Source organism: Dendropsophus ebraccatus, chromosome 1 (genome assembly GCF_027789765.1).
Source record: "Dendropsophus ebraccatus isolate aDenEbr1 chromosome 1, aDenEbr1.pat, whole genome shotgun sequence".
Classification (NCBI taxonomy): Eukaryota; Metazoa; Chordata; class Amphibia; order Anura; family Hylidae; genus Dendropsophus; species Dendropsophus ebraccatus.
In genome coordinates this window covers 10,405,968-10,417,611 of record NC_091454.1, presented here as the reverse complement: position 1 = coordinate 10,417,611, position 11,644 = coordinate 10,405,968, and the positions used below count along the sequence as shown (strand labels likewise).

The following is an 11,644-nucleotide window of genomic DNA, read 5'->3' as shown; positions in this document are numbered from 1 at the left end:
TGACAGATTCTGCTGTTTCTGAATGTTTGTTTCATCTGTTTTACATGCTATTCAGAATAATAAATCTGTATTTTTGGGGTGTGGAACCAATTGTCTGCATTTCTATGATTTCTTATGGGAAAATTTGCTTTGGTTTAAGAGTGAATTTGGATTACAAGCGCCGTCCTGGAACGAATTATGCTCATAATCCAAGGCACCACTGTACATATATATATATATATATATATATATATATATATATATATATATATACTAATAGAATAGAATAAATATGAGAAACATATCAATAACTTTATAAAGCAGCCTGTATAATACACAGTAGTGCAGTCCTATAATCCAATGATGATGATCAATAATATCCTATAAACCTTACACACTGTATAATTAATCAGGATTTGCAGAACGCTATAAACGCATCCTAACAAAACGCCAAAGAGCTATGGGACTACAGTCGACTTTCTTTTTCTAAGGAAGTAAAACCGCCCAGTAAGCGTAGGAGGTCGCAGCCTCGCTTTCATTCCAACATGGCGGATGCGGGAAAGCCCTATCTCGCGCGGCGCCCGAGCTCAGTCTATAGGGGACTTTCATATCCCCTCGTGACCGGCGCTTCCTGCCCTTCTGTCATGTGACCCGGCCTCCTGCACAGTGACAGCCGAGGAGGTAAGGGGTGGAGGGGGGTAGATTATCGGGGTGCACCAGGGTGAGGGGGGAGTATACAGATATATAGTAGCCTGATACCATGTACTAGGATGGAACCTGTATATAATATCATGTATATCAGTGGGCTGCAGCCTGGGGCTCTGCAGTGGTTGCAAAACTACAACTCCCAGCATGCCCAGGCAGCCAACGGCTGCCTGGGCATGCTGGGAGTTGTAGTTTTGCACCACAAATTCTGATTGGCTTCTTTATAGACTATATACTTATATTGCCCAGCGATCCATTGGGCAACGGCTGCCTGGGCATGCTGGGAGTTGTAGTTTTGCACCACAAATACTGATTGGCTTCTATATACTTATATTGCCCAGTGATCCATTGGGCAACGGCTGCCTGGGCATGCTGGGAGTTGTAGTTTTGCACCACAAATTCTGATTGGCTTCTATATAGACTATATACTTATATTGCCCAGCGATCCATTGGGGATGACGTCGGCGGTGGAGCGCACCGATGACCTGGTCAGGGAGTACCTCACCTTCCGCGGCTTCACCAACACCTTGAAGCACTTTGAGGCGGATATCAAGGCGGATAAGGAGAAGGGCTTCCGGGTAAGTCACAGTTCAGAATCCTTTTACTATAAAAAAAAATAAATAAATTCTGCTTCGAAAAACAGCGCCCCCTTGTCTTCAGGTCGTAAGCGGTATTACATCCCAGCTCCATTCACTTCAATGGAGCCGAGCAGCAATGCCGCACACGACCTGAGGACAAGGGGGCGCTGTTTCTTAAAAAAAAAAAAAGTGTCTCTTTCTCTTTTTAGGTGGATCGGATCGTGGAGCAGTTGTTGCAGTTTATCCAGAGCTATGACCTGAGCGGACTCCTGGATTATTGGGGATATCTGGAGCGACGACTATTCAGCAGGCTGGAGGACGTCTACCGTCCCACCGTCAACAAGCTGAAGACCAGTCTGTTCCGATATTACCTGGTCTGCACCATACAAGTACGTATCAGCGTCATCCTGCAACTTTGTCAGAATTGTAGTTTGCTATAGGCTGTAATTAAGCAGTTTGGCCACTAGAGGTCAGCACTTTTATTATTATACCTATAGGAGGAGATTTATCAAACATGGTGTAAAGTGACACTGGCTCAGTTGCCCCTAGCAACCAATCAGATTCCACCTTTCATTCCTCACAGACTCTTTGGAAAATGAAAGGTGGAATCTGATTGGTTGCTAGGGGCAACTGAGCCAGTTTCACTTTCCCATTGAGTTCATAATACTGATATATACGTTATATTATAGAGCAGCCGCACGGACAAGGCTCACGACTTCTTCCAGAAACAGGCGCCGGAACTGCAGAACCAGGCCGAATGGAAGGAGTGGTTCGCGCTTCCTTTTCTTCCAGCACCCGATGTCAACCCGACCTTCTCCACATACTTCTCCCGGCAGTGGGCCGACACCTTCACAGTGTCCCTGCACAACTTCCTCAGCGTCCTCTTCCAGTGTATGCATATCCTTACTGATCAGCAGAATAGTGAGTGCAGCTCTGGAGTATAATACAGCATGTAACTCAGGATCAGTAATGTAATGTATGTACACAGTGACCCCACCAGCAGAATAGTGAGTGCAGCTCTGGAGTATAATACAGGATGTAACTCAGGATCAATAATGTAATGTACACAGTGACCACACCAGCAGAATAGTGAGTGCAGCTCTGAAGTATAATGCAGGATGTAACTCAGGATCAGTAATGTATGTACACAGTGACCTCTCCAGCAGAATAGTGAATGCAGCTCTGGAGGATAATACAGGATGTAACTCAGGATCAGTACAGGATCAGTAATGTATGTACACATTGACCCCACCAGCAGAATAGTGAGTGCAGCTCTGGAGTATAATACAGGATCAGTAATGTAATGTATGTACACAGTGACCCCACCAGCAGAATAGTGAGTGCAGCTCTGGAGGATAATACAGGATGTAACTCAGGATCAGTAATGTTTATTCAATCTTATTAATCATTTATGAAGTTTTCTTTAACTATACTCCGCACCTATTCCAACCATCCTCAACTTTGATGCTGAGTATCAGAGAATGTGTCACATACAGGAGGAGAATGAGGCTCTTAAACAGAAGGTTAGTAGCAGATGTGTAATATAAGGAGACGTACATGTGACCTGCGTTGTCTATGATATTCAGCGTGCTTGAAATATTTAAAACTTTTAGGTGATTTTCCATTTTCTGCATCGGCCCAACCTTATTTCTGGGTTCCTCTTTAGATCACTGCTGACCCCTACAGGTCAGACTCAGAAGTGCACTTTAGGTTGCAGCTACACATATCGGCCATCAGTTTTCTTTACATTTGCTACATGGGTCACTAAGACCTACAGAAACATCTATATGTCTCCCTGTTCACTTGGAGACCTCTGCCCTTAGCCACAGTATATGATGTACAGGGTGGTTGTCACTGCTTCTCCCCCGGCACAAGTAATAAAGCAGAAGTAAGATCTCCCTTACAGATGATGGTGCCTTACCCGCTTTTATTCATAAATTACTATAGAAGCCACATTATATAAGTGCAGTTTTTGTAATGTTTACTTATGTTGTCTTCTCAGCTGTTCGCTCTGCAGGCGGAGGCGCATCGGCTGAGGAAAGAAGGGGATGATGGTCCAATGGTTCACCATAAGCTGCCTCACTATGTCTCCAACATGGACCGACTGGGAGACTCCGAGCTGTGAGTGATATCAGACAGACATAACTACTATAACACCGCACCCTATATACAGGAATATAACTACTATAATACTGCTCCTATATACAGGAATATAACTACTATAATACTGCTCCTATATACAGGAATATAACTACTATAATACTGCTCCTATATACAGGAATATAACTACTATAATACTGCTCCCTATATACAGGAATATAACTACTATAATACTGCTCCTATATACAGGAATATAACTACTATAATACTGCTCCTATATACAGGAATATAACTACTATAATACTGCTCCTATATACAAGAATATAACTACTATAATACTGCTCCTATATACAGGAATATAACTACTATAATGCGGTTCAGGGAAGAAACAGAGTGCTGCACCTCACACCTATGGCTGATACTAGTGCCGCTTGGCTAAATAAAAAACACATCAGAATTTTGTGTATGAATTGATCAAGCCATACTGCCCCATGTACCTCGTGCCGGTATCTGATACACATGGGTCCCTACACTAAGTCCACACCGTGCCAGTCAGTGGCCACCAACCCCGCAGGCGTGCACAGCCAGGGAACGGGGGCCATGGGACGGCCCTGCGACCCCCATGCCACAGGACCAGACCCAAAAACACCACACCAGAACCCGGCCAGCACCGCCGGCGGAGAAGGTCGCCCCCAAGCAGCACAAGTCTGGATAAGGAATTACACTCACCATAGCTGCAGCAAACAGAATGGGAAAAAACAGGAGGGATTAAAACCATGTGCACTCAGGTGTCTCCTGCTAATTGCGGTCATGTGGGTCTCACCAGGAGACCCACATGGCCTCCCTTCCCTGCACGTGCACGCTTTGCGGGGTTGGCGGTCGCTGACCGACACGGTGTGGAGTTAGCGTAGGGACCCGTGTGGACCAGAGGACCTGCGCGGTGGTACACGGGGCAATATGGCTTGATCAATTCATATACAGACACTCTGGTGTTGATTTTTAATATAGGCCTAGCGGCATTAGTATCAGCCATAGATGGGATGTGCAGCTGTTCCATTCTCTCCAGTTCATAACTACTATAATACTGCTCCTATATACAGGAATATAACTACTATAATACTGCTCCTATATACAGGAATATAACTACTATAATACTGCTTCTATATACAGGAATATAACTACTATAATACTGCTCCTATATACAGGAATATAACTACTATAATACTGCTCCTATATACAGGAATATAACTACTATAATACTGCTCCCTATATACAGGAATATAACTACTATAATACTGCTCCTATATAAAGGGATATAACTACTATAATACTGCTCCTATATACAGGAATATAACTACTATAATACTGCTCCTATATAAAGGGATATAACTACTATAATACTGCCCCTATATACAAGAATATACTACTATAATACTGCTCCTATATACAGGAATATAACTACTATAATACTGCTATATACAGGAATATAACTACTATAATACTGCTCCTATATACAGGACGATAACTACTATAATACTGCTCCTATATACAGGAATATAACTACTATAATACTGCTCCTATATACAGGAATATAAGTACTATAATACTGCTCCTATATACAGGAATATAACTACTATAATACTGCCCCCTATATACAGGAATATAACTACTATAATACTGCTCCTATATACAAGAATATAACTACTATAATACTGCCTCCTATATACAGGAATATAACTACTATAATACTGCTCCTATATACAGGAATATAACTACTATAATACTGCTCCTATATACAGGAATATAACTACTATAATACTGCTATATACAGGAATATAACTACTATAATACTGCCCCCTATGTATAATATATATCTTTGTGTTTGCAGTACTATGATCTCCAGTCAGAGAACCTCCGGCTCTGCGGTCCAGTCTCAGAAGACCACCGGCTTCCTCTCTTCTTTACTTCCGCAGAGTAAAAAAGTGGTGACAAAGCCGGCCCAGACCACCATGTCTTCTCCTACGCAGAGTGTGGCCGTTCTGCCGCTGAAGAAGGAGCCAGGGAACAGTCAGGTATAATGGACGTTGCTTTCATATATACAGTATGTGCTCCCATTGGATTATACTGACTTGGCTGATAACAGAGAACAATAGATGACATATTAGTTCTTTGATCTCTAGGCACAAAAAACAAAAGAGCTGATAAGCGTGACCAAGGAAGTCAAGAGCATGCCCAATGTCCTGGGCGTGCCCGCAGTCACCGACACTGGGATGGTGCAGCAGAGGCAGCGGCGCCTCCAGGAGAGGAAGGAGCTGTTCTCTAAGACGCAGTCACAGGTGAGCCAACCCTTACTTCTATTAAAAAAAATCTTCAGTCTTCCAGTACTTATCAGCTGCTGTATGTCCTGCAGGAAGTGGTGTATTCTTGTGCTCTCTGCTGCCACCTTTGTCCATGTCAGGAACAGTCCAGAGCAGGAGAGGTTTTCTATGGGGATTTCCTACTGCTCTGGACAGTTCCTGACATGGACAGAGGTGGCAGCAGAGAGCACAAGAATACACCACTTCCTGCAGGACATACAGCAGATGATAAGTACTGGAAGACTGGAGATTATTTTTTTTTAAGAGAAGTAAGTTACAGATCTCTGACAGTAGTGGATCATAGTGAGCGTGCGAGGTGGGAGCGCCGATGAGCCGGACACTGAAGAAGATTCTTCAGCGTGTGGGAGCTGTTCTTCGGTGTCATGCGCAGTTTTCCCTTCCTTGCAGCAGAGCTTAGAGAAGAAGCCGGAGACTGTAGAAGCTGAGCCCGAGCTCCGGCCCGACACCCAACATGACCCGGTGGAGGCCGTGATGAAGGGGGTGAAGGGAAACTCGTCGGGCGGAGGGGAGAAGCCGGAGCAGCCGTTCATAGTCCTCAGCCAGGACGAGTACGGGGAGCACCACTCCTCCATCATGCACTGCAGGTATACACTGGACCGTGACTTTCCTTGCTGTCAGTGAATAGAGACTGCTGATACATTGTAACACGCACTTCTCTGTATTTGTGGCCTGCAGGGTAGATTGCTCGGGCCGACGCGTTGCCAGCCTGGACGTGGACGGTGTCATCAAGGTTTGGTCCATCGATGGGATCATGCAGACCAAGGCCTCGGCCATATCCAAGTCTGCCCTCCTGTCACTGGAGTGGGCGACCAAGAGGGACAGGCTGGTGAGTGCGGGCGGGTGGCACATAGGGGGCGGTATAGTACACGGACGCTCCCTGATACATCAACCTGTTTCCAGCTCTTACTGGGCAGCGAGGTCGGCACCGTCCGTCTTTATGACACCGAGGCCAAGAAGAACCTGTGTGAGATCGGGATCTCCGACGACATGCCGAGGTGAGTGGCGGCTATACCGCGCTGGCGTCCATAATGTACGTGGTACTGAGGGCGTCTCTGCTCCTAGGATCCTCTCTCTGGCCTGTAACCCCAGCGGGACGTCCTTTGTCTGTTCAGCCGCCGCTCCGTCCTTGGTCGTAGATCCGGTTGTCCCTGGAGCGGGGGAGAATGGAAGCAACCAAGTGCCGGGACGGCTATTGCTGTGGGACACCAAGACCATGAAACAGCAGGTAAAGAGTATATATATATATATACAGTACTGAGGAGTGTGCCACATCTGTGTTATATACTGCATTGTACTCCAGAGCTGCACTCACTATTCTGCTGGTGGGGTCACTGTGTACATACATTACATTACTGATCCTGAGTTACATCCTGTATTATACTCCAGAGCTGCACTCACTATTCTGCTGGTGGGGTCACTGTGTACATACATTACATTACTGATCCTTTACTGATCCTGAGTTCCATCCTGTATTATACTCCAGAGCTGCACTCACTATTCCGCTGGTGGGGTCACAGTGTACATACATTACTGATCCTGAGTTCCATCCTGTATTATACTCCAGAGCTGCACTCAATATTCTGCTGGTGGGGTCACTGTGTACATACATTACATTACTGATCCTGTATTATCCTCTGGAGCTGCACTCACTATTCTGCTGGTGGGGTCACTATGTACATACAATTACTTTATTTGTTCTGTATACCCTATGTGTATCTTCGTTTCTTTTCCTCCCCAGCTGCAGTTCTCCCTGGAGCCAGTACCCATTGCTGTAAATTGCACGTCCTTCAATCACAATGGGAACCTCCTGGTCACCGGAGCCGCTGACGGCGTCATCAGACTTTTTGGTAAAGCATTGACTATGTGTTAAGTAGTTTCCCTTTAAGTAATGTCACCTTAAAGCGATGTACGGTAACAGTCTCCTTCCTTCCACAGATATGCAGCAGCACCAGTGCGCTATGAGCTGGGAGGCGCACAAGGGAGAGGTGTACTCTGTAGACTTCAGCTACGACGAGAACGCCGTTTATAGTATCGGAGAGGACGGAAAGGTGAGTGTCCGCGTATAGGGCCACACCCACACACTAAGCTGTAGTCTCATCCCGCCATCACTCCCCTGTGTCTTGCTGATCTAGACTTATAAAATATAGACAACAGGTAAAAAGGAGAATGACTGCAGCATCAGACTACACAGGGCTTGTTTGTAGTCTGTTACCATGGAAACAAATTAGTTTGTATTTCAGCTGTATACACAAAATTGTAGGATGTTTGTAATGAAGACTATTTACAATTTGGTGTCATTTTTTATTTTCTATGTAATGGAGCAATAAAACATTTTTTTTAAAAAAGTTTGTTTTGAAGGTGTACTGTCTCCTTAAATGTCCGAAAAGTCACCTTATTATATATTGATGATCCAGCAAGGTGCGGGGATTTAGGATGTTAGAATGTTGCAATTATATTAAACACAACTATTAGAAGCTACTCGCCGATGGTTTCCAGTTATCATCTTGCTGACTGTTTCCAGTTATCCATTGCTGACGGTTTCCAGCTGTCCACTTGCTGACTGTTTCCAGTTGTCCACTTTCTGACGGTTTCCAGTTATCCATTGCTGATGGTTTCCAGCTGTCCACTTGCTGACGGTTTCCAGTTATCATCTTGCTGACGGTTTTCAGTTATCCATTGCTGGCGGATTCCAATTATCCATTGCTGACGGTTTCCAATTATCCACTTGCTGACGGTTTCCAGTTATCAGCGTGCTGATGGTTTCCAATTAACAATAAACCAATTAAGATTTCCCCCCCCCCTACAGTTTATTCAATGGAACATTGACAGTTATAAGCTTTCTGATGGTTTCCAGTTATCCATTGCTGACGGTTTCCAGCTATCCACTTGCTGACGGTTTTCAGTTATTCTCTTGCTGATGGTTTCCAGTTATTTACTCTCTGACAGTTTCCAGTTATCAGCTTGCTGACGGTTTCCAGTTATCAGCTTGCTGACGGTTTCCAGTTATCCAATGCTGACAGTTTCCATTTACCAATAAACCGATTAAGATTTTTTTTTTTCCTCCTACAGTTTATTCAATGGAACATTCACAAGAGCGGTCAGAAGGTGTCTGAGTATTCGCTGCCGCCGGATGCCACGGGTCCCTTCATGCTGTCCGGATACAGCGGGTACAAACAGGTGCAGTTCCCTCGCGGGCGACTCTTCGCCTTCGACTCTGAAGGAAACTACATGCTGACGTGTTCCAGCAACGGGGGAGTCATTTATAAGGTAACCTGTGGCTCGCTCTATCACACAACCATTGTTTACTGTCATTGATTAATTGAATTTCGAAACACTCAGATGTAGCAGAGCTGAATTTGTTAACCAGTTGCTTCACAAGAAAAAACTTAACATGTTGGGTGTCGCCGCGTGCGGAATTGTGTCAATTGTTAAAATAAATCATTATTGATCCAACACGGCGATCGGCGTATACAAAAATAACACCAAACACCTGATTACTGGATACATTGCTGCAATACTGTAAGTAGTTAATAAAATAATTGCGTTCCATAGAATATTTACCCTTCTTGTTTAAGTTACATTCCAGTTCTGAGTGTGAACCGAGTTGTTTTGAATCACATAATACACAGCTCTGCTACATCAGAGACGCTGTACTTAGCAGAGCTGGGTTTGTCATTCAGCAGTTTCCTACTGTCGGGGTCATTATAGCTGCAATAAAACCACAGTGGTATTACCATGACAAACACAGATGTGCTATGCCAGAAACAATGCATGTGTATAGCAGAGCTGGATTTGTCATTTAGTGTTGTCATAGAGTTTGGATTTGGCGTTGAGCCATTACTTTCCGTAAACTGTTATCTATATGAATTTCCATGGCTAAATGACAAATCCAGCTCTGCTATGAACAGTGTCTCTGATGTAGTGGTGCTGTATTTGTTATTTGGTACTACTACAATGTGCTGCTGTGGTATTACATAGGACTGCAGCTGAACCCATACTATCCTCCTGACTGTAGTAGGAAATGGCTAAATGAGCGATCCAGCTCTGCTACACAAACTCAGCTCTGCTACATCTCCGATCACAATGTGTTCCCTGTGACTTTACATACATACGCCTGACTCCCCCATGGGAAGTTTGAGTCACAGAGAAGACATTTTGATCTGAGATGTAGCAGAGCTGGGTTGGTTATGTAGCAGTTTCATACTACAGTCAGGATCATAGTGTGTGTTTAGCGGCAGTCCTATGTAATACCAAAGTAGCATGTTGTAATAGTACCAAATGACAAACACAGAGACACTGTCCATAGCAGAGCTGGATTTGTTGATTAGCCATTACTGTGATTTACCGACGTGATACATTGTCATCTGAGATGTAGCAGAGCTGAGTTTGTCATTTAGCCATTACTGTGATAATTCATACAGATAAGTCAGGTTTCCCTATGTTACTCATTGTAATGTGAGATGTAGCAGAGCTGAGTTTGTTGTTTAGCCATTACTGTGATAATTCATATAGATGAGTGAGGGGTTACCTATGTGATGTAGCAGGGAATACATTGTCATCTGAGATGTAGCAGAGCTGAGTTTGTCGTTTAGCCATTACTGTGATAATTCATACAGATAAGTCAGGTTTTTCTATGTTACCTATTGTAATCTGTAGAGATGTAGCAGAGATGAGTTTGTTGTTTAGCCATTACTGTCTGTATGAATCTGTATGAATTAAGACAGTAATGGCTAAACAACAAAGTCAGCTCTGCTACATCTTGGATTACAATGAGTACCCTATGAATTAACATAGGCAAACCTGACTTTAATTCATACAGATACGTCAGGTTTGCCTATGTTAATTCATAGGGGACTCATTGTAATCCGAGATGTAGCAGAGCTGAGTTTGTTGTTTAGCCATTACTGTAATAATTTACATAAATTAATGGGGGGTTACCTATGTGATGTAGCAGGGAATACATTGTAATCTGAGATGTAGCAGAGCTGAGTTTGTCATTTAGCCACTAATGTAATAATTCATACAGATAAGTCAAGTTTTCCTATGCTACCCATTGTAATCTGAGATGTAGCAGAGCTGAGTTTGTCGTTCAGTCATAACTTTAATAATTCATACAGATGAGTCAGGTTTTCCTATGTTACGCATTGTAATCTGAGATGTAGCAGAGCTGAGTTTGTCATTTAGCCATTACTGATAAGTCAGGTTTTCCTATGCTAACCATTGTAATGTGACATGTAGCAGAGCTGAGTTTGTCATTTAGCCATCACTGTGATAATTCATACAGAATTCCATATGTTACGCATGCTAATCTGAGATGTAGCAGAGCTGATTTTGCCTTTCAACCATTACTGATTACAATGCGTAACATAGGAAAACCTTATAATCAGTAATGGCTTAAAGGCAAACTCAGCTCTGCTACATCTCAGATTACAATGCGTTACATAGGAAAACCTCATAATCTGAGATGTAGCAGAGCTGAGTTTGTCATTTAGCCATTACTGATAAATCAGGTTTTCCTATGCTTAACATTGTAATGTGACATGTAGCAGAGCTGAGTTTGTCATTTAGCCATCACTGTGATAATTCATACAGGTTTCCCTATGTTACGCATTGTAATCTGAGATGTAGCAGAGCTGAGTTAGTCGTGTGTCTCTCTTTGGTAACTCTACTCTGTTTCCATACAGCTGAACAGTGATGGCAGCACCCTGGAGAACTGCCTGTCCCTGGGCGGGCATCGGGCCCCTGTGGTCACCGTGGACTGGAGCACGGCGGTGGAGTGCGGCACCTGCCTCACCGCCTCCATGGACGGAAAAATCAGACTGACCACCCTGCTGGCCCAGAAATCCTAACACCCCCCCCCCCCCCCCCCTAAGTCACCCCACTCCCTTCTATAGTGTGGGATCT

The 11,644-nt window shown here is 44.0% G+C and overlaps 1 protein-coding gene across 1 annotated transcript; it reads left to right on the top strand.

Annotated features, from left to right (window-relative positions):
* The first annotated feature begins 531 nt into the window (after nucleotides 1-531).
* On the top strand, nucleotides 532-11,600 carry WDR91 (WD repeat domain 91). Its single transcript, XM_069951940.1, has 16 exons — nucleotides 532-660; nucleotides 1,127-1,262; nucleotides 1,472-1,651; nucleotides 1,952-2,159; nucleotides 2,703-2,785; nucleotides 3,265-3,383; nucleotides 5,251-5,434; nucleotides 5,543-5,698; nucleotides 6,128-6,324; nucleotides 6,416-6,566; nucleotides 6,641-6,735; nucleotides 6,803-6,965; nucleotides 7,479-7,587; nucleotides 7,676-7,788; nucleotides 8,810-9,007; nucleotides 11,425-11,600. Exons 2-16 carry the CDS (start codon nucleotides 1,140-1,142, stop codon nucleotides 11,587-11,589), a joined length of 2,244 nt encoding a protein of 747 aa, XP_069808041.1. The 5' UTR covers nucleotides 532-660; nucleotides 1,127-1,139; the 3' UTR covers nucleotides 11,590-11,600.
* Nucleotides 11,601-11,644: the final 44 nt, after the last annotated feature.

Coding starts and splice junctions, on each gene's coding strand:
- WDR91 (XM_069951940.1), top strand. CDS start 1,140: ATGACGTCGGCGGTGGAGCGCACCGATGACCTGGTCAGGGAGTACCTC. Junction 1,652..1,951: donor ACCTGGTCTGCACCATACAA/GTACGTATCAGC, acceptor GTTATATTATAG/AGCAGCCGCACGGACAAGGC. Junction 6,736..6,802: donor ATCTCCGACGACATGCCGAG/GTGAGTGGCGGC, acceptor CTCTGCTCCTAG/GATCCTCTCTCTGGCCTGTA.